The sequence below is a fragment of the Nelumbo lutea genome, chromosome 4 (genome assembly GCF_056320005.1).
Source record: "Nelumbo lutea isolate HS-2025 chromosome 4, American lotus-T2T, whole genome shotgun sequence".
NCBI classification, from domain to species: domain Eukaryota; kingdom Viridiplantae; phylum Streptophyta; class Magnoliopsida; order Proteales; family Nelumbonaceae; genus Nelumbo; species Nelumbo lutea.
Window position 1 is genome coordinate 67895341 of NC_142687.1, and position 23127 is coordinate 67918467.

Consider the following 23127-nt stretch of genomic DNA (forward strand, 5'->3'; position numbering starts at 1 on the left):
GGAGGGCTCTGGTGGGGGTTGTGATACTAGGCTTTTCTTTCTTTATTTTTTTTTTTTGCTGTTTTGTACTGGTCAAGGTGTGTTGGCAGAATTCTTGAATGCTGTATCTTCAGAATTGTTTCAATCATCCAGAGGTTTAAGGCAGGGGGACCCTATCTCCCAATTCCTCTGTGTTAGTCATGGAAGTGTTGAATCTGTTGCTGGAAAAAAGTTTGCAGTTGGGGTTGATTGAAGGATTTAGGGTGGGGGTGGAGGGGCCTATCATTTCCAATTTACAATATGCCGACAATACCCTCATATTTTTGGATGACTCAGGCTGCATTTGGTGCGTCATTCCGTGTGTTCTTTCGGCTGTTTACAAGCCTGGAAGACTGATTTTTGGTCTATTTCCATTTGGCACGTGGAAGATCTAGCCGCCAAAAGACAGAATGCCGAAAAGATGTGAAAAGCCCATTTTGGGCTGATTTCGGGATGCTCCAAATGAAACTTCTTGCGTCTTTTGCATTTTATTCTCACACGGAAAGACGCGGAAAGGCACACACCCGCCAAACGTGCTTTGGGCTGCTCAGATCTTCATGCAAAAGCTCAATGCGTCTTTTGACTGTCAGAGCTACCAGAAGGTCTTCCCAAAAAGACGCTCCAAACAGGCCCTCAGTAAATCAGGCATTGAATTTGAGGGCAATTCTTGCTAACTTCAAGCTGTTTACAGGGTTTGAAAATTAATCAATCTGAGAGTGTTCTGATAGGGGGTGGAGAAATAAGGAGAGAGGTACTGTTGGAGTGTGCTGAAGCATCTAAGTGCAGAACCGGACAACTACTTTTCATATTTGGGATTGCCTGTTGGTGGTTATTCTTCTTCCATAACATTATGGAAGTCAGTTATTGATAGAGTAGAGAAGAGGGTGGGCAGGTGGAAAGCAAGATATCTATCCTTTGGGGGTAGAATCACCCTTATAAAAAGTGTGTTATCAAGTCTGCCTACATATTATCTATCACCGTTGAGGGTTCCAGAAAAAAAATTGTAGTGAGATTGGAAAAGATTTAGAGGGATTTTCTATGGGATGGGTAGAAAGCTCCATCTGGTTAAGTGATATAAGGTGTGTAGACCTAAGTTGGCTCCATCTGGTTAAATGATATAATGTATGTAGACCTAAAGAAGGAGGGGGTTTGGGGTTGAAGAGGGTGAGACTTTTTAACAAAGCTTTACTTGGGAAATGGTTATGGAGATTTGGGTTGAGTAGGGAGGAAGCCTCTCTATGGAGGAGGGTGGTGGTTAAGTATGGAGTAATGAGGTTTGGGTGGGAATAAAAGGGAAGTTAGCTCTTCATATGGGGTGAGTTTATGAACTATGGAAAGGAATTATGAACTTCAATCAGGAGTTCAGAAATGTAATGAGCTTTTCATTTAGGGATGGAGCTAGAATAAGAATTTGGGAGGATAATTGGAGTGGAGTGGGAATATTGTGTGAGGTATGCCTGAGACTGTTCACTGTTTAGGTTGTCTGCACTGGAAGTATTCTAAGCTGCTATGAAAGAATTGGGGAAAAGATTGTGTGGTGTCCAAGATTCAGAAGACCACACTTGGATTGGGAGATAGAAGAGTGTTTAAATCTGTTGGAGAAGCTGCAAAAGGTGAAGATATTAGCTGGATGAATTATGGTGGAAAGAGTGTTCAAATGGAAAGTTTACTGTTAAATCCTGCTATTCAGATTTGTGCAGGAACCAATTGGAATTTGACTCAATGGATGGGGTCTGGGGTAACCCAGTACCCCCCAGGGATTGTGTGTTGACAGTGGATCACTTGAAGACAAGGGGTTTCAGCATGGCCAATATGTTCTTTATGTGTAACGAAGATGAGGAATCTGTTTTCCATCTCTTCTTTTCATGTAAAATTTATGAGTATTTGTGGAGTCTCTTCATGGTACTCTTTGTAGTTAGGAACTTCCAACCAAGGACACCTGCTGAAATCTTTTGGACATGGCTAAGATTCAGGGAAGGGAAGAAGGCTAGAATAATATGAAGCTGTCTTCCATTTGCCATCTATTGGCACAAATGAGAAGAAAGGAACAGAATAATATTTGAATACAAAGAAGGAAAGCTGGACAAACTGGTGGCTGTTGTTGGCTAATCTGTTGCAGATTGGGTCCTGATATTGCCTGAGTTCTCTCAGCATAAGAGAGAAGATCTAGGAGAAAGATTATGGGAGACGGTGGGGTTACAAAATTGTGGGATGGAGATAAGAAATTGCATTTTGTAGAGAGACTGGGCCGAATGGGCCCTAATATTTCTTTTATGTTTAAGTAATGTTATATCTGTTTTATGTGTTAATGGGCCTGGTAACCTCTTTTTAAGTTCTTTTAAGTTACCGCTTTGCTGGCCACCCACTTAAAGGGAAGTTTTGTAATTAGCAGGATTAGTTAAGTTTAATAAAGAGTAGTGAAGGGAGAAAGAACCATCAAACTTTCTTCTTCTTTCTCTTCTTCTTTTCCATCTTCTTTTTCTATTCTTCTGTAACCTTTCTTTCTCTCTCACTTTTTCTTATTTCTTTTATCAGTTTTATATCAGATTTGAAGGATAGACTCACTTCTTGGTATCGGAGCAGTTCCTTTTTTTCCCATACACCCTTCGATTAAAAGAATGTATGGAGAGATAAGTTGCTGATCAGTCAGAGGACTATTTGCCTAGTTGGTAGAGGGTTTAGAGAGTTAGAATCTGGCCGAAAATTGCTAGGAATTGAAGCTGTATTTTTTCTGCCCAAAACCCTAGCTGACTAGAGAGATTTCAAGTTACAGGTTAAGGAGAAGGATTGGGTGTGGTGCTCAGGGCTTGGGAGGTATATTTTGATCCCCAGAAGTGTGCGATTGAGATTTGAAGGAGGTTGGGAAGCTCTGGTAGGAGCGACTGCTTCTTTTCTCTTCCTCTCCGACAGCCGGATGTAGTGAAACCCTAGTTTTTTAATCTCCAGGTACCGTATTGACCTTAGTTAGGTCCATAAAGACTGAAAAACTAGTTTTTTGATTTTTGTTTAATCAATGGAGCAATTTGGAAGTGAAAAGAAATAGATGTCGGGGGGTTGGTTCGGTAGATTCCTTTTTGACTGGTGTGACCACAATTAAACTAGGTGGAACCAATTATCTAGCCTAGGCACAATCCATACGGATTTATGTTTGCAGTAGACATACCCTATAGAGACAGACCCTGCATATGAGAAATTGATGCAAGAGAACTACATAGTGATTGGGTGGTTGTTTGATTAACTTTATGCATACCCATATAAGTCAACATTACCTCTGGATGACCTCAGCCAAGGAGATTTGGGATAGTGTTACAAAAACTTATTCATAGAAGTTAAATGTTGCTAGAGCCTATAAGTTGAAGAGTGATGTGAAAATTTGAGACTGACCATGCATATGAGAAATGGATCCAGGAGAACTACATAGTGATTGGGTGGTTGGTTGGTTAACTCTATGCAGACCCATATAAGTCAACATCACTTCTGGATGACCTTAACCAAGGAGATTTGGGATAGTGTTCCAAAAACTTATTCACAAAAATTAAATGTTGCAAGAGCCTATAAATTGAAGAGTGATGTGAAAAATCTGAGACAGGGGAGAAGAGTAGCAATTTACTATTCTATGTTGAAATCACTATGGTAGGAAATTGATGTTATGGAGACAGTTGTGTGGGAGAGTACTAAAGATGAAGAGACATTTAGAAAACTAGTGGAACGAAACAGGGTGTTTTTATTTCTCATAGGGCTCAACCCTAAGTTCAACATTACAAGGCAGAACATCCTAGCCAAAGATGAGGTCACTCTGGCTCAAGCATATGCCATGGTAAGTAGTGAAGATAGTAGGCGACAAGTATAGTTACAGGGACCATCTACAAAACGTTTTGCACATGTTGGAATAAAGCCAAAGGGGCTGACTGAGAAGAAGGAAGTGATATGTGAATACTGCAAGAAGCTGAATCATACCAAGGACACTTGTTGGAAACTTCATCCATATCTTCTCCTGGACAGGTTTTAGAACAACAATGCAACTTTAAGAAGAATGGTCAGACTGGGAAGCCTAAGAATGCTAATGTTGCCATAGTGTCTTAGGGTGGAAACAAGGAAAGTGAGAATGATCAATTATGGAGCAGCTAGCAAGAGTAAAGGCAGAGTTTGAAAGGTACGAGAGGTTACTTATTCACTTGGAGACCACTGTTTCAGCATCCAACCCTTCAGGCAACACCTCATCATCCGCATTTGCTCACTCAGGTACTCGTGCTTTTGCAAATCATGCTACATTTTCAAGCAATCATAAAATCCTTGGGATTATTGATTCTAGTGCATCAGACCATATGACCAGTTTATCTAATCTCTTTTGTTCATACCAACTCCTCTCTGGTAGAGAGAAGATATCCCTTGCTGATGGGTCTCTTGCTCCCATCTCTGGCAAAGGAGATATCAAGGCCTCTGACACCCTTGTTTTATCCTTTGTTCTCCATGTTCCCAAGCTTAATACCAACCTTTTATTTGTTAGTAGCTTGACTAAATCCATGAGCTATAGCATAACATTTTTTCCTATCCATTGTGTTTTTCAAGACCTGAAATCCAAAGGACGATTGGGAGTGGCCATGAGGCGAATGGAATACACTTGTTGGAAACACTTGATGGGAGTCTTGGACCACCTAATGTAGTTGCTTTGGAGGCTGTTTTGTCAGAGTCTATTGATAGAGTTGTGTTATTTCATTTACAGTTTGGTCATTTACCTTATCCTGCTTTGAGTCATTTGTTTCTCGATATGTTTAATAAAGTGTCTTTATCGAGTCTTCGTTGCGAGTCTTGTGAACTTGCGAAACATTGTAGACATTCTTATTCAGTAAGCAATAAAAGATGTTATTCTCCTTTTCATATTGTGCACTCTAATGTGTGGGGGCCATATCATTTGCCTACTATGGGGGGTTATAAATATTTTATTCTCTTTGTTGATAATTCTCGTTATACTTGGATTTATCTCATGAGATCCCGGGATGAAGTACCAACTATTGTGCAAAAATGTCATGAACTTATCCTTACCCAATTTAACACTTGAATCAAAATATTCCGATATGATAATGCTAAGAAATATTTTGAGAAGAACCTCTTATCCTACTTTGAGACCTTTGGGGTTATTCATCAGAGTTCTTGTTCCTACACTCTACAACAGAATGGAGTAGAAGATAGGAAGAAACGCCATGTGGTTGAGGTTGCTAGGTGCCTTTTGTTTGCATCTCATGTTTCTTTTAAATTTTCGAGGGATGCTGTCCTTACTGTTACTTTTCTGATTAACCGTATGCTTTCTTGGGTTCTGGGTTCCAAGACCCCATTTAGCGTTTTCTTTCTGGATGAGGATCTCAGATCTCTTTTCTCTTCCTTTCCGAGTTTTTGGGTGCACTTGCTATGTTCATAATCATCAGAGACACAAATTTGAGCCTAAGGCACATAAGTGCATTTTTCTAGGATATGCCTCCACACCAAAGGGATATTGTTGTTTTGATTTAGTTCGTGTTACCCGCTTTGTCTTTAGGGATGTCACTTTTGCTGAGTCTATTCCTTTCTTTGGTACTCTCCTGAGGGGGAGCATTCTAAGGAACCATTTGCTATGTCTCTAGTTATTCATCTTCTAGTTCCTTTTGAGTAGTCTTCTGTTGCCTCTCCTTCCATTGTGTCTATCTCACATGTTCTTGCTCCCCCTCCTCCCCCAACTCATCCTCCTATATTTTCCTCACATCCTGTTCTCCAAAGGTGGTACCAAAGGCAAAGATTCAGGCATGGGCAAGTTGTTTCCACTCTTTCATCAGAGCCTCTTGCACCATCACTATTGAGGTAACAGGTTAGCCTTCCTCTGACCCACCTACTACCTCTCTAGACCTTGACCTTCCTATTGTTCTTCGCAAAGGCAAGTGGAATTGTATAACACATTGTATCTCTAAACATTTGTCTTACAACCTTCTATCCCTTACCTATTATTCTTTTCTTGCCTCTGTTTTTATCCATGTGATTCCCAGGTTTGTACCAGAAGCCTTATCCAAACCTGAATGGAGGGGTGCTATGATGATTGAGCTAGATGCTTTGCATAAGAACCATACTTGGGATATTGCGGACTTTCTTGAAGGGAAGGAACTAGTGGGTTATCAATGGGTATTCACTATCAAATATCATTCTGATGGCACTATTGAGAGGTTTAAGGCACAGTTGATTGCTAAGGGTTACACTCAAATGTATGGTATTTATTACCTTGAGACTTTTCCTCTTGTGGCTAAAATGACTCAAGTTAGAGTTTTGTTGTCTCTATCTGCTACTTTTGATTAGCCCCTTCACCAATATGATGTTAAAAATGCCTTATTGAATGGAGACCTATATGAAGATGTCTATATGTCTTTACTTGTAGGGGTGTATGGAATGGAAATGCAAGGGAAGGTGTGTAAATTGAATAAGTCTATTTATGGTCTCAAACAGTATCCTAGAGCCTGGTTTAAGAGATTTAGAGCTGCCCTTGTTTCTTTTGGTTATACATAGATTCAATTTGACCATACTTTGTTTCTGAAGAAAAGTAACTCTTTGGTGACTTTTCTAATTGTTTATGATGATGACATTGTGGTTACAGGTAATGACACTCAGGAAGTGATTAAGCTCAAAAGATTTTTAAATACTGAATTTGAGGTAAAAGATTTGGGGGATCTGAGATATTTTTTGGGAATTGAAGTTGCTATATCTAAGGATGGTATCTTCATTTCTCAATGTAAGTATGTTCTTGATCTCTTTGCAGAGACTGGTAAACTTGGTGCTAAACCCAGTGTTTTAAAAGCGAAAGGCGCAATGGCCATTTTGCGCCTGAGGTGCAAGGCGAGGCATGTCTTTTTGAGGCAAGGCACTGTTTTTTGAAAAATAAAAAATAAATGAAAAAATGGAAGGGAATAATTAAAAGACATATTCCTAAACTTCAAATAGGGTGGACTGTGGAGCCCCAATTTTAATGAGAAAAATTGAAAACAAATGGGGTGGATCCCCTGTTTTTATGATAAAAATTGAAAAGCAATATGTTTCAATGAGAAAAACTGAAAAAAATGTGGTGGATCTAGTGTTTTATAAGCACAAGGCGAAAAAATAAAAAAATGTCAAAAAATTTAAAAAATGCCAAAAAAAAAACATAATATTTATAAAAAATATAAACTTAAATTTAATATAAATGTTTTAACCTATTATCTAAAAATAAAATACATAAACATAAGATGTAAAGCATATTCAAGTGAGAATTTAAAAATAAAATCAAACATATAAAACTTTTTTAGGCATGTAAAACCTCTAGTCTCTTTTTTCGCTTAGTTGCATTACTTCAAGTAGCTAATGTAATGTAAAACATATTACATTCCTGATTCTACGAGCTGCCTTTGTGCCACGCCCCTCGAGGCAGGCCCAAACAAGTCCATGTTAGGTGTTAAATTCTTAGCTTTCACACAAAAAAATAATGAATTTATAACTTTCATTGCCTTTTAAGAAGATATTTTATTTTAATGAATGAATGAACAACATTAGCAAATAGGGGGTATGCTTAGGTGCACCAGGCGTGTGCCTTTTGAAAGGGCTGTGCCTAGGACCTAGGCGAGGTGCATGCCCTAAAATGTGCCACACCTATGCGCTTGAGGCGTGCCTTTTAAATCACTGGGTGGATCCTCTGTTTTAATGATAACAATTGAAAAACAATAGGGAAGAGCCCCTGCTATAATGAGAAAAACTGAAAAAAAGGGGTGGATCCCCTGTTTTTATGATAAAAATTGAAAAAACAAATGGGGCGTAGCCCTTGTTTTTGTGCAAGAAACAAGAAGAGAGAGGGCGGAGCTCCTGTTTTACTAATAAAACCGAAGAAGAGAGAGAGAGAGAGAGGGCGGAGCCCCTGTTTTACTAATAAAACTAATGAAGGGCGGAGCCCCTCTTTTGCTGAGAAAATTGATGAAGAAGGGTGAATCCCTTGTTTACTGAGGTAAAAAAAAAAAATAAATAAAAGGGGCGAAGCCCTTGTTTTTATGCATGTTTTGTATGAAGAAGAAGAAGAAAAATAGGGCGGACCCCTGTTTCAGCCTGGACTACCAATCGCAGTAGGAAGAAGAACAAAAAAAAAATACATAACATACCTGATAGGCTGATACTGTAGCTCTGTTCGATTCAGGCTCGGAGTCTTGGACGAACTTGAGCTTGAATGAGCTTCAATTTCCTCTGGTTTGTCCTTTGGAGTGCTAACTTTTGGACGAAGGAAGTCTTCCCTCCAAACCTTTTTTTTTTTTCTTTTGGTTTTGTGTTTTTTATTTTTGTAATATAATTTCAAATCCTATTTTAAGTTGAATTGTCTAAACATCATCTAGGTGCTTGCTTGGGCCACCTGTTGCTTGGCCTGAGGCGCACGCCTAGGCACAAAGGCGAGCTCCTATTAGGTTCGTGCGCCTTAGCTTGGGCAATTCGCCCCCTGGAAAGCGCCTTGCCTCTGTGCCTAGGCACGCCTTTTACAACACTGGGGGCACCTCGCCTTTATGCCTAGGCACGGCTTTTAAAACATTGGCTAAACTGGCTTCTACTACCCCTATAGATCTAAACCATAAGCTTTTTGCTACTTATGGTGAACTGTTGAGTGATAGGGGAGTGTTCCGGAGACTGCTCAGGAAGTTGTTATTATCTCTGCTCGACTTGGCCAGATATTTCCTATGTAGTAAGTGTTATTAGTCAGTTTATGCAGTCTACTAGAGATACACATTTAGCAGTTGTAGAAAGAGTTTTGTGCTATTTGAAAGGTATTCCAGGGAAAGGTATTTTGTTTTCCAAGCATGGACACATGAAGCTAGAGGCATACATTGATGCTGACTGGGCTGGATGTATTGATGATAGGAGATCCATCTTAGGATATTGTGCCCCGGTGACAGGGAACAATGTGTCATGGAGAAGTAAGAAATAGTCTGTAGTTGCCAGATCTTCAGCTGAAGCAGAGTACAGGGCAATGGCACATGGAGTGTCGGAATTATTGTGGTTGTGATCACTTTTGGGAGAATTGTGCATTGACCATGAAAAGCCAATGATGCTCTACTATGACAACCAGGCAGCTATTAACATTGCACATAATCCTGTTCAGCATTATAGAACTAAGTACTTGGAGGTTGGTAGACATTTCATAAGGGAGAAAGTTGCTTTAGGGGAAGTTTGCTTGCTATTTATTGCTTAAGAAGAGCACTTGGCTGATGTTTTGACCAAAGGTGTTCCAAAAGGAAAGATGACACATTATATAAGCAAGATAGGCATGACTGACATCTATGCTCTGCTTGAGGGGGAGTGTAGAGAGACTGGGCTGAATGAACCCTAATATTTCTTTTATGTTTAAGTAATGTTATATCTGTTTTATGTGTTAATGGGCATGTTAACCTCCTTTTAAGTTCTTTTAAGTTACTGCTTTGCTGGCTGCCCACTTAAAGGGCAGACTTGTAATTAGCATGATTAATTAAGTGTAATAAAAGGTTAGTGAAGGGAGAGAGAGAACCATCGAACTCTCTTCCTCTTTCTCTTCTTCTATTCTCTGTAACCTTTCTTTCTCTTTCACTTTTTCGTATTTCTTTTATCAGTTTTATATCAGATTTGAAGGACAGACTCACATCTTATTTGTTCTTGTACTGTTTTTGTTGTAAGGTGCTGCCTTAACATAACACCTATCTAGGATATACCGTTTCTTTTTATTTTAATGAACTTATTACTTATAAAAAATGGTTCAAACACCCCAATATGCTAGAAGGGGAGTATCAAGTCTTTGAGCTTTACCTTTCTTTATTTCTTATTCTTATTTTTTTTCAAAATTTCTACTTGGGCATATTTTTATGTGCTTTTTATTTCTTATTCTTAAGAATACCTTTAAATGGGTGTATTGGAACCTTCAAGATATGATATGATATGCCCGATACGGGGTGTGTTGAATCAAAATTTTGGACCATTGATATTGGGAGGATTGGGGCTCCTTGTTTTTGCTTCAGCTGCAAATCTGTCCATTTCTGTTTGTCTTTATAATAAATATGTTTTCATTTTACTACTAAAAAGAATGTTTCTTAGGGTAGCCTTGGTTTTTATTCATGCCTGGTTCTTATAGCCAAATCCAGGATGATGATGAGTATTCTTAGTATAATTTATAGATATAATCTTAGTATTGTTTTCGATCAAATAGAAAGTTAGACATCCGAACATACATGAACTTGTATGCATTTAAAGAGTATATATTGCTATAAGCATCTTATCATCCAGAAAATGCCTTTTCCTATGCATTGTGAAAATTTCCTTTTGTTGTTTCAGGCGATTGCTGTTGCTGGATGTGTTCGTGATTCCTGGCCTGTTCTAGTTCTGACTCCTTCTTCGTTGCGTTTGCATTGGGCTTCTGTATGCTAGCATGCCAACCCTATATACTCTATAATTATAAATAAGATGAAGATTATGTTGAGAACATACTTATTGGTATTTCTCTCACAGATGGTTCAACAGTGGCTGAATATTCCTTCTTCAGACATTGTTGTAAGTTTTCTGTAATCCCTTTTGAATTTCTGGTAGTCAATTTTCTCTCCTGGGTTGTGGTTGGATATTTGTCTTTTTCTTGATTCTTGTTTCCACTATGTCTCATATGTCAATATGTAACTTGTGAATCAAGATCCCTCAGTTGTAGATATACCAATGGAATGTGGGCTGTCAAGGTTAACCTTGTAAGTCTTGTTGCTGGTACTTATTATTTGTAATTGTTTCGTTTACAGACTAATTTTGGGTCTTCTGGGATTCTCAACTGGGATATGGTGTGGTTTGCAATTTTGACGCTATTTGGCGATATATCCCTGAAATATCCCCATTTGCTAGGTGGCGATACGAAATCTTCCAGGAATCTTTTTTATCCAAATATCCCCGATATTTTGTTGATATGTCGGTGACATTTCAGATTTCATTGTAGACTATATATTTAAAACTTAAAACCTTAGAATATTATCAAAAACTTTTCAATATTTCATTAAAATCATCATAACTTTCTAAAAATGTTTTCCCAAAAGAACTTGTGGTGAATTGTTGATTGGATAATTGGGTTACTACTTTGATATGATTTCACTTGCGAAGTCACTATAATTCAAAAGAAAAAGAAAAATGCATATAACTACAAAAAGTATTCTCAATCTAATCAAAACATATAATAACAATAGAGATGAAAGTTAAAATTGCATATAATTGACATATATAAACAAGAGAAGATGGCTAAAGACCAAAAGGGAGACAGAGAAGCATACCTATTACAGTCTTAATTTTTCCTATTTGATTTATATAGTTCTTTGCTATGATTTTGAGCCTTAAATGTCTTATATTTCTTCTAATGATCTCTTAAAGGTTTATTAACTAATTCCATGCTTCTAGAAAACTGTCCAGATTTTTTTTTTTTAGATTTTCCAAATATCTTAGTGAGATTAGAGAATTATCTCCAAAATTTCTCCAACTCTACATGGTGAAATATGCTCATCGATATCGAAATCATAAACCATGGGTGTAGGAAAGAAGTGTTATATTGGTTATATTGGTTATAGAGTATCTTATGTTTCTGAGCAATTTAGGGGTGTCATATGTGGTTATAGAATATCTCAGGTTTCTGAAATTTATAGTGCAGTTTTTACTTTGAATTCATAATTTCTCTATATAAAGTGTGGCCAACCATAAATAAGAAAAACAACAAGGGAAAATAAAGAAAAGCAATTGAGAATCTCTGTTCTGGTCAACAAAGAGAACCATGGGGAGAACCGGAGAAGCTTGGGAAAGTTTTGGGGTTTCAAATTTGTAATCTGGATGATTTATTTTGATTGTACTTTGGCTGGTTTTGGTGTTTTAGTTTGTTTGCAGGTGCTGCCTTAACACCTGGTTAGGATGTAACAAAAATTTTCTTTTTCGAATGAAAATTTATTTTTACAATAAAAAAAGAGAATCTCTGTTCTGTGTTAACAAGATAAAAGAGTATGTGGAGAATTGGGCTGTGGCTGTTAGAGAGTTCTAAAAAAATTGTCCTCAACAACTGGCACCCCTTGTTTTTTTATAAATATGAAAGATGGACAATTACATCTATACCCCCATAGTTAAATTACAATTATTATGTTAATAGGGTCAATTTAGTCTTTTTCTTTTGTTGTCCTTTTCTGTTACTAGTAAGTATGCACATGCTTTGCACATGGCAATTCTAAATGATGATAATGATAGTAATGATGTATCCAAAATTTTCTGTAAGGGGGGCATACTTGTCGTTTTAGTCCTCATTATAATAAAATATAAAGGTGGGAGCAGTTGAGATTATTTAGTTTGATCTCTCTGCTTTCAGCTCTTTTTTTCTTTTCCTTTTTCTTCTCTTCTTCTTCTTCTTCTTCTTCTTCTTCTTCCCTTTTTCTTCCCTTCATGTTGGAATTTATATTTCATGAAGATGGGTGTATTAGAATTCTCATCACTCATCAGACATCATTGTTGTTAGGTTGTTGCACGTCTCATTTGCTATTGGTTGTGGTTTTGCAATTTCCATCTTATGATGTCAAAGAACAGGCCATTAGCCAGTGGATTCCGTTTATGAGATTTGGGAAACCTTATCAGGACTGAATTCTTAATCAATTTGGGGAAATAAATACCATAGCAGATGGGCTTTGCAAATATGGAAATGAGGTCAAACTTTTTGTATAGCTGCAACTCCTTTCCCACATTTTTTTACTTGAGAGAGCTGATTGTTCACATCCTGTTCAGCATTGTACCTTCTCCTATGCACTTACTGATTTTCTAAATATAACGTATAACCATGATCTTTTCTTGAAAGGGAAAAAACACGTTACCTTACTAAAAATGAGACAGAAAAGGTGCAGGATCAGAAAGAAGAAGAATGAAGCCCTTGTTTTCTTCTTTTTTTTGCACTGTTTTTAGTAATCCTATGCTAGTATAGGATTACTAAAAGAATGAATCCCTTTTTTTGTACTTTTTTTAGTCAATACGGTTATAACTGTTAAAAATAAAAAAAATATGACAAGCTAATGTTAAAAGAGTTGAAGTCTGTTTTGTTATTAACTTATTATATATATGGTGATATTGCGTATGGAAAATAATGTACAGGTGGTATTGTCACAGTGGGGTGGGTCAAATAGGGCAGGGTTTACTATAGTACAATCAAGTGCGAAGGGGACCATACACCTTGATGGTGTATTCAACATTGTATCATATGATGTCATACCTAAGTTACAACACCTCCTCATGGCTTCAGAATTCAAGGTTAGTACTCTTGGAATGGTTTATCCTCTTGGTTTATGTGTTATTCTTTTTACTCTTATTTATTATTACCAGCTTTTGTTCTTGTTTTTTTTATTGTTGCTTTCAATTATGGAATCTGAATTTTTCTTGATAGTGAAAAGAAATTCATTAAAAGAGAAAACAAATTTACAAGATAAAGGAGTGTTGAGATAATCTCCATTAATAAATTTGTCCAGCTTTTGAAAAGTGGCACTGTGGCAGTCAGATAACAGTTAGAAAATAAAAATGAATGAATCTGTCATAGAGATTATACAAGGTTCACATGTCTATGCATCATTGTCTATTAGGTTCAAGAGAGTGCAAAGTTCATTTAAAAAAGAGTTTCTTGGTATGTCCTTGAACTCTGGAAAGACCATTTTCAAAGCCACAAGATTTGACTCTATTATCAGCACTAACATGTCTTTTGTCTCTAGTCTTCCCTTGGAAGATTCACCTGCTTCTTATTCTTTAAATGCCCTGACAGATCATGAAAGGGAGGGCACTACAAAAGATCTTTGCCTTAGTACTTCCATCAAATGATGCTCACCTGGAAAATATCTGGTCAGAGATGAATGATGGTTTCATAATCTTTTGAACAATTAGGAATTCCTTTCAGTTCCTCCCAAAATTTACTCGATTAACCCTATTAGGACCTTACACATTGTTTGGTGCCCTTTCCTTATCCCCCAACACCCCCTCCCCCCCAAAATGTCTTCAAACCAAAAGGAAATGGTATATCTTCTTTTCAATGTATTAATGTTGTTTCCAAACCAAAAGGGGGATGCCAAATCTTTTGTCTCCAAGAAATCATCAATTGGAATGTGAGGGGGCTGGGGAGTGCTAGGAAAAGAAGGCTAATTAAGGACCTCCTTAGAAGGGAAAGGCTGGATATTGTGATGTTACAAGAGACCAAGTTAGCTGAAATTGATAGAAAGTGGGCAAGAAGCATATGGAAATCTAGAGGAATAAGTTGGGTTTCTACACCTTCTTGGGGGGCTTCGGGAGGTATTGCCACTCTTTGGAAAGAGGATGCTGTGGAGGTATTGGAGGAGCTGATAGGTAATAGTTGAAAAACAACCCACTTGATGTATGGAACTGTTTGAGATTAGATGCAAACCAGAAAATAAACCAACAAGAGAGGAAGAGAAGAGAGAGCTGGCGGCAATGAGTGTTAGAGAGTAAGAGGTTCGAACATAACCACTCTCTAACACTCTAAACATTTTATTAATAAGTTAATCTTTGACAAATTATAGAGAGGCCCTTGAGTGGGCAAGAAAATACAAAAAACAAAACACTACAGAGTATGGGCCCAAAATAAGGCCCACAACAGAGAGAAACATAACATAACATGAAATGATAGTCTATGGACCATTCGGCCCATCTTCTCTACACTCCCTCTCAAGCTGAGTATAGATGTTAATCATGCCCAGCTTGCCAGTGTCATGTTGAAGCTTTGCCTTGGAAATGCCCTTGGTGAGAAAATTTGCTAATCGTCCTTTAGAAGTAATGAATGGAAGACACACTTCACCGGAGGAGACTCTTTCTCGAATAAAGTGTCTATCAACCTCAGTATGTTTGGTTCTATCATGTTGTACTGGGTTGTGAGCAATGTTGATGGTAGCCTGATTATCACAGTACAACATCATGGGTTTGTCATGATTAATCCCAAGTTCTTCCATTAAGGACCTTAGCCACAACAATTCCGAGACTCCATGTGCCATGGCTCTATATTCTGCTTTTGCGGAGGATCGGGCCACAACTGATTGTTTCTTACTCCTCCAAGAGACAACATTACCAGCCACTAGACTACAATACCCTGAAGTAGATCTTCTATCATCAATATTTCCAGCCCAATCAACATTAGTATAGGCTTCAAGTTTCAGATGACCATGTTTGGCAAATAGAATTCCTTTTCCTGGAGAGCCCTTCAGATAGCACAAAATCTGTTCTACTCCTGCCATATAGGTATCTCTAGGAGCATGCATGAACTGGCTAATGCAACTGACAGCATACGCAATATCTGGCCTAGTCATGCACAGGTACAAAAGCTTCCCAAGAAGTCTCTGAAAGACCCCTTTGTCTTCCAACAAAGTTCCATCCAAAGCTGAAAGTTTGTGACTCATGTCAATAGGAGTTGCAGCTGGTCTTGCACCCAATTTTTCAGTTTCAGACAATAAATCAAGGACATATTTCCTCTGGGAAATAAGAATCCCATCCCTGCTCTGATACCAAGTTGAAAAACAACCCACTTGATGTATGGATTTGTTTGAGATTAGATGCAAACTAGAAAATAAACCAACAAGAGAGGAAGAGAAGAGAGAGCTGGCGGCAATGAGTGTTAGAGAGTAAGAGGTTCGAACATAACCACTCTTAATCTTCGACAAATTACAAAGAGGCCCTTGAGTGGGCAGGAAAATACAAAAAACAGAACATTATAGAGTATGGGCCCAGAATAAGGCCCACAACAGAGAGAAACATAACATAACATGAAATGATAGACAATGGGCCATTTGACCCATCTTCTCTACAGTAACTTCTCAGTGTTGTTAAAATTCAGGATGGTAAAGGATGGATTTACTTGGGCACTAACTAATGTGTATGTACCAAGCAATTACATAGAAAGGAATGAATTTTGGGAAGAACTTTATGGGATTTGAGGACCTTGGAAGGGTTCATGGTGTTTGGGGGGGATTTCAATGTAATTTAGTTTACGAATGAGTCAAATATTCCCCAACAGGTCATTACAACCGGCATACGGAGATTCAATGATTTCGTTAATAGTTGTAAGTTGAAGGAACTCCCATTGTTGCAAGCCCTCTATACTTGGTTCAACTTTTAGGAGATACCAACCTTCTCCAAATTAGACAGGTTCCTATTCAATGAAAGTTGGGAAAACAAGTTGGCGGATTTGATAAGTAGAGCCCTACCTAGAGATACTTCTGACCATTGCCCCAATGGCCTAGGACATGAACCTTTTAGGCAAGGACCCTGACCCTTTAGGTTTGAAAACATGTAGTTGACTCACTTGGATTTCATGAAGAAGGTTGAGGATTGGTGGAGAGAAGAACTAAGGAGGGGGGGGGTGAAGTGGAAAGGGGTAAGATTTCACAAAAAAACTAAAAAGATTGTGAACACATGTGAAGGATTGGGAGGATTGGAATAGGGAGCATTTTGAGAGAATAGAAGAAACGAAATCCTCTTTGATGACCCAAATAGAGGAATTGGATGCAAAGGAATCCCAAAGAGTCATAAACACTCAGGAAAAAGAGATCGGACATGGACTAGCAGAATTTCATGCAAACTGTGTGGACTCATGGCTGGCAAAGTGGGGGACATTCTGCCCAGTGTGCAAGCAAGATGTTATCATAGATGCAATGGATTCAAGTGAGCAAAGATCAATACTCTCATTGTTGAATGCTGGATAATGTGGTATTTGGCAGTTTGATTCTCATGTTAATCATACATGGCTTCTATCTTGGTGTACCACCAAAAGGTGAAACAAGTGTTTTTTTTTCCATCTTGATTTCTTCTTGTAAATGCAAATCAATGAAGATGCCTCTCTTCTTAGTATTTTTGTCCATCTAATATTTATGGGTTAAATGTTGGTTCACATAAATGCAATACCTTGATACAGTCAAATCTGTTACCTTAAAAAAAGATGCTGATTGGTAAATTTCTAATTTGGATGTTGTTCTGAAATGATGGTATTCCAAGGGTAATGCTAAAGCAAGTATCTGGGACAGGTAAGCAGCTAAGAGATGGAAAGGAAATTTTGGTAGAGTGTCTAAATGAAAATATTAAGCTGGAAATAAACTTTGAAAAGAGAAAACCCAGATATAATTATTCTTCAGGAATCTAAAAAGGAAGTTATTGACAGGAAACTTAAGAAAGCAATTTGGGGTATAAGGGGAAGAAAATGTACTGCTGTTCCAGCAGTGGGGTCCAGTGGGGGAATCATCCTTGCTTGGAAGGAAGATGAAATCTCAGGATTGGAGATCGACAAAGGTGAGTTCTCTGTCTCAGTCTTGTTCACAATTTTAAAAGAAGATTTCAGCTGGATTATGCCGGAGTATATGGCCCCAACTCTCCCTCTGAGAGAGAGAGAGAGATTCTGGGAAGAACTGGATTCCTTGCATGAGGAGGAGGATATCCCATGGTGCTTAGCTGGAGATTTTAATGTCACATGATTCATCTCAGAACATTCCAATGGTAGAGCCCCAACAAGAAGTATGAGGAACTTCTCAAAATTTATCTCCAGGCATAACTTGTGTGACCCCCCACCCCCCCTCCCTTACTAATGGACTCTTCACTTGGTCAAATATGCAAGAAAATGTCATAAGTTGCTGGCTGGATAAATTTCTGCTTTCTCAGGAGTGGCTGGAAAGATTCCCTAACCTTTGCCAAGAACTTTGCCCCAGATGTATTTCAGACCACTGACCTATTATAAACACTGAAAGAATCATCAGAAGAAAGACCCCTTTTAGACTGGAAAAATTCTGGTTATCTCACAAAGACTTCAATAAAAAGGTTGCAGAATGGTGGGATGAATGCAAAATAGAGGGTTGGGCTGGCTTTAGGCTCCTGCAAAAATTAAGAGCTCTAAAGAGAAAACTGAAAGCTTGGGGGAGAGGTTTTCAAAACTGTTGAAGAAGAGAAGAAAAGAGTTCTTACAGAGTTAGAGGAGCTGGATAGCAGGGAACAAAATGGGACCCTAGATGCTCTAAACAGAAGTAGAAGAGCAGATTTGAAAAAGGAAGGGAACAATTGATCAGAAGAGAAGAAATTTACTGGAGACAAAGATCTAGAGTGAAATGGCTGAAAGGAGACAATAATTCCTGATTTTTTCACACTTATGCCTCGGGAAGTAGGAAAAATTTCATCTCCAAACTAAAAGTGAATCAGAGGGAAGAGGAAAATTTCGAGGAAATTAAGGAAGCCTTATTCTCCTTTTTCAATAACCTCACTCCAAGGATAGTAATAACCAATTTACATTGAGTAGATGGGGGGCACAACTTTATCAGCTGAAAAAAGGGTTTTGGTTGGAAAGAAACTTTGAAGAGGAAGAAGTTAAAAATTAATTCTATCTTCTGCATGGATGGAGATGGGGTTCCAGGACCGGATTGTTTTCCCATTTCTTTCTTCCAACAGTGTTGGGAAATAGTAAAGTCAGATCTTATGGATTTTAGGGAATTCCACTCTTCGGCCACTGTTAACAAAGGCCTTAACTCAACCTTTCTCTGTCTCATCCCAAAGAAAGGGGGAGTCTTGGAAGTTAAAGATTTTAGGCCAATAAGTTTGATAGGGAGCATTTATAAAATTTTGGCTAAAGTCTTGGCCAATGGACTTAAAGAAGTCCTTGAAGAACTTATTTCCCAAAATCAATTTGCCTTTGTTAAAGGGAGACAGATCGTGGACAGCATTCTAATTGCAAATGAGTGTGTGGAAGACAGAAAGTCCATTGGGAATCCGGGGGTCCTAGTGAAATTAGATCTAGAAAAGGCGTATGACAAAGTGGATTGGGAGTGTATCCTCGATTGCCTGAAGATGAGAGTTTTTGGTAGCAGATGGATCAGATGGATTAAGGGTTGGATTGGCTCCTCTTGGTTTTCGATGCTGATAAATGGTGAAGCAAAAGGCTACTTTAAGGCTAGCAGGGGACTCAGACATGGTTGCCTGCTCTCCTCCTTTTTGTTCACTTTAGTAATGGATATCTTTGGCTACCTTTTCAATAAGGCAATGTCCCTTAACTTGGAGAAAAGTTTCAAAGTGGGAAGAAACAAGATTCATATCTCACATTTACAGTTTGCTGATGACATACTCTTGTTTTTGGATACCTCCATAACCAACATCACAAACACTAGAAGGTTAATTGAATGCTTTGAAATTGTCATTGGTTTGAGGGTTAACTTCTGCAAAAGTTCTATAGTTGCTATAAACTCAGTGGAAGTGGAACTCTTTGAGAGTTTCAAATCTTTGTTGGGGTGTAAAGAGGAGTGTCTTCCTATCTCATATCTAGGGATGCCTCTTGGAAGGAATCCAAAATCTCTCAATTTCTGGAGACCAGTAGTGGAAAAATGTGAGAAGAAACTTTCAGCTTGGAAGAAGTGCTATCTCTCTAAATGGGAGGGACTTACTCTCTTGAAGGCCTCCTTAACAAATATGCCAGTCTACTTCCTTTCAACTTTCCAGATTCCTACCAAAATCAGAAATCAAATTGAGAAGCTCCAAAGGAACTTTCTTTGGGAAGGAGGTGGGGAAAAGAGGAGTCACTTAGTCAGTTGGAAACAAGTTTGCAAGATGAAAGAAGAAGGTGGCTTGGGAATTGGGCACCTAAAAGAGAAAACATCTTCTCTCTTAGGTAAATGACTGTGGAGGTTCCCTAAAGAACCGAATGCTCTTTGGACTGCTATCATCTCAAGCAAATATGGATCAAATGTGAACAGGTGGGATAGCAATCTCCAATTGAACAAGATAAAATCCACAGATCCATGGAAATGTATCATTTCCATCTATTCTTCCTTCTTTCCTTTAATAAGATATAAAGTGGGAAATGACTCAAAAATAAAATTCTAGAAAGACCTTTGGTGGGGGGAATCTATCCTTGCTGCCTCATTTCCTAGACTTTTTACCCTTACCCTTGACCAAGAAGCCACTATTTTTACCTGCCTTCCAAACCAAACTGTTGAGAACACCCTAAACCTTTGACCTAGAAGACCCCTAAGGGATTTAGAAATTGCTGAATTAATAGCCTTAATTCAGACCCTTAAAGAAGCTTACATCTCCCCCTCCAAGTCTGACACCCGAATTTGGACCCTGCACCCCACTGTCGAATTCTCTTCTAAGTCTATGTTCAAGGCTTTGGTTACTGATGATCATCATCCCCTCTTTCCTTTTAAGAAGATCTGGTGTAGCCACATTCCCTCAAGGGTTTGTATCTTTGTCTGGGAAGCTTGCCTCCAGAAAGTTAACACTTGTGACCTCTTGCAACAAAAGTTTTTGGGTAGACTGTTTATCTCTCTTCATGTTTGTTCTTTATGCTTCAGTGTAGGAGAATCAACAGATCACATTTTCCTTCAAATTCACCCAAAAAATTTGGTTCCATTTTCTGAAAATGGCAGGTTACAGTTGGGTTATACCAAAGCATGTCAAGGACTTCCTCATCAGTGGCAAGGAACAAGCTTAAGTAAGAGGGGTAAAATTTACTGGCAATCAGTGTTACACACAGTGCTGTGGGGTGTATGGGATGAAAGAAACAAAAAGCTCTTTGACAACAAATCAAGGCCCCCTAGAGGAGTTAGTTTCAGAAATCTCTTATCTGTGCAACCTCTGGAAGGTGAATTCTGATCTCTTTAGAGGAGTCTCAGTCAATGACCTCAATAGAGATGCTCACCTTTTCTTATTTCTCTCTCACCTCCATCAACCACCCTTGTTCTCAAAAAAAAAAAAAGAGATCGGACATGGAAACTGAAAAGAGATTTAGATGGAGTCCTCTTGAGAGAAAAAATTTCTTGGAGGCAGAAATCTAGACGTAAGTGGCTCAAGGAAGGAGATGCGGACACTAAGTTTTTCCATGAACTAGCCAATGGAAATTAGACTAGCTTTTTTCTCCATGAACAAATCTAAAGCACTAGGGCCGGTTGGATTTGCTATGGCTTTCTTTCAAGATTGTTGGTACATAGTCAAAGAAGATTTGGTTAAGGCCTTCAAAGAATTTGAGGATAATTCAGTGATTAGTCGTGGAATTAATGCTACTTTTTTAGCCTTGATTCCCAAGAAGAAAGAGGCCAAGCATCCACAGGACTTGACCTATTAGTTTGGTGACTCTAGTGTGTATAAGATTGTGGCTAAGGTCTTATCTTTGAGGATTAAAAAGGTGCTTCTATGTATTATCAGCCAAGCCCAAGGAGCTTTTGTTCAAGGGAGACGAATAGTAGATCGGGTCATCAGGGTTTTGTTTGTAAACTAGATCTTGGAAAGGCCTATGATCAAGTAGATTGGGGTTTCTTGTTACTCGTGCTAAGGAAGTGTGAGTTTGGGGATAGATGGTGCAAATGGATAAATGGTAGCCTATCCTCCTGCCATTACTCCATCTTGGTCAATGTGGTAGTTAATGGTTTTTTCCCAGCTAGTAGGGGCCTGAGACAAGGCGATCCCATGTCATATTTCCTATTCACTCTAGTTGCCGATGCTTTCAGTTGATTCCTCTCAGAAACGGATAGGGCCAGGTCTTTAAGAGGGTGGAAAATGGGTAGAGACAGAGTTTCAATTGTCCATCTTCAATTTGCAGATGATATAATAATCTTTTGTGAAGGTTGTGATTTGGTGGAGGTAAGAAATCTGAAGGATTTAATAATTCACTTTGAGAGGGCCTCAAGTTTGAAGATAAAGTTTGAGAAGAGTTGTGTTGTGGGAATAAATAAATCTTAACAGAGAGGAGATGGAGTCTATAGCATCCTGTTTAGAATGCACTTGGTCATAGTGGCCTTTATCCCACTTAGGACTTCTTTTATGTGCAAATCCAAAGGAAAGTAGGTTCTAGAACCCGGTGGTGGAAAAATTTGAAAAAAGATTGGCAGCTTGGAAGAGAGACTATATTTCCTTGGGGGGTAGAGTTACTTTGATTAAGGCAACTCTAGCCAACTTGCCAATATACTTTGTGTCAAGCTTTAGAATTCCTAAAAGGGAGGCAAAGAGGCTGGAAAAATTGATGAGGGACTTCTTATGGGAACCTAGGAAAGAGAAAAAAGACCACTTGATTAGGTGGGAGGTGGTGAGTCAAAGCAAAAAAGGAGGCCTAGGATTAGGGAATGTTGTGAGTAAGAACGGAGCTCTTTTATGTAAGTGGCTTTGGAGGAGGCCATTGGAGAGAGAGCTTGTGGCATGAAGTAGTGAAGAGTATCAATGGCTGTTTGGGATCAGGTTGGGATGCGGGGCTATTCTGAAGGGCTTTGCTCACAACAACCTAGAAGAAAATTTCTGGCATTCTCCCCAAATTTCTCAGGTTTGTAAGGTATGAGTTTGTTTTGGAAACTCTGTTCTTCTTTGGGAAGATATTTGGGTGAGCACTCAACCCCTAAAAGACCGTTTCCCTTCTCTCTATTCCATCTCCCTCTTTAAAAAGAAACCTATTTTGAGGTTCCTTTCCCCTCTGGTTCTCCCTTTGGCTTTAAACTAGAATTTTGGGTTCCAAAGAGGGTTAAGGGATGATCAATCTTCTTGTGTTTCAGAGCTCTTGTTGCTTCTAGGCTCTGTGTTTGGACCACCTAACCCGGATAAAAGGGTTTGGTCTCTAAGTAAAGCTGCTGTTTACTCCGTCTACCTTTGGGAGAATGACAAAAAGAGGGAAGCTAATGTGGAAATGTATCAAAGCCGTTACCTTGTGGAATGGGAGGAGAGAAATGCTAGAATATTTCAAGAACAGGAAAGAAGCCTTGCTGAAGTCAAGGAGTACATGGTGACAAGGACATCCTTGCGGTTGAAATCTTCACACTCATTTGCAGATTACTCCTTTGATGACTTAAGGAGAAATTGGACAGCAGTGGCTTCTACAGTCTCCACAAAGAACAAACCACAGGTAGAATGGAAACCCCCACCAGAAGGAATGGTAAAATTGAATTTTGATGGTAGCTGCCAAGGTAACCCAGGGCCATCTGGAATAGGAGGGATTCTGAAAGATAAAGACAGCAACATGACATCTTTATTTTCAGGACCGGCTGGTGTTGGTGATTCTGTAGGGGCCGAGATACTAGCAGCGGTACAAGGTATACAGCTGGCCAATCAACTTCAAGTGGACAGTTTAATAGT

General features: G+C 38.7%; 1 protein-coding gene across 2 annotated transcripts in view; it reads left to right on the forward strand.

Annotated features, from left to right (window-relative positions):
• CHR18 (chromatin remodeling factor18) overlaps nt 1-23127 on the forward strand; it is a 104167-nt gene that overhangs the window by 10457 nt on the left and 70583 nt on the right. Inside the window, exons 9-11 of one of the 2 annotated variants that reach the window (XM_088941536.1) lie at nt 10342-10425; nt 10516-10557; nt 13150-13305. In XM_088941536.1, coding sequence (XP_088797662.1) covers nt 10342-10425; nt 10516-10557; nt 13150-13305 — 282 coding nt within the window. The remainder of the gene's footprint in view (nt 1-10341; nt 10426-10515; nt 10558-13149; nt 13306-23127) is intronic. The other variant, XM_088941537.1, reaches the window with a different exon arrangement.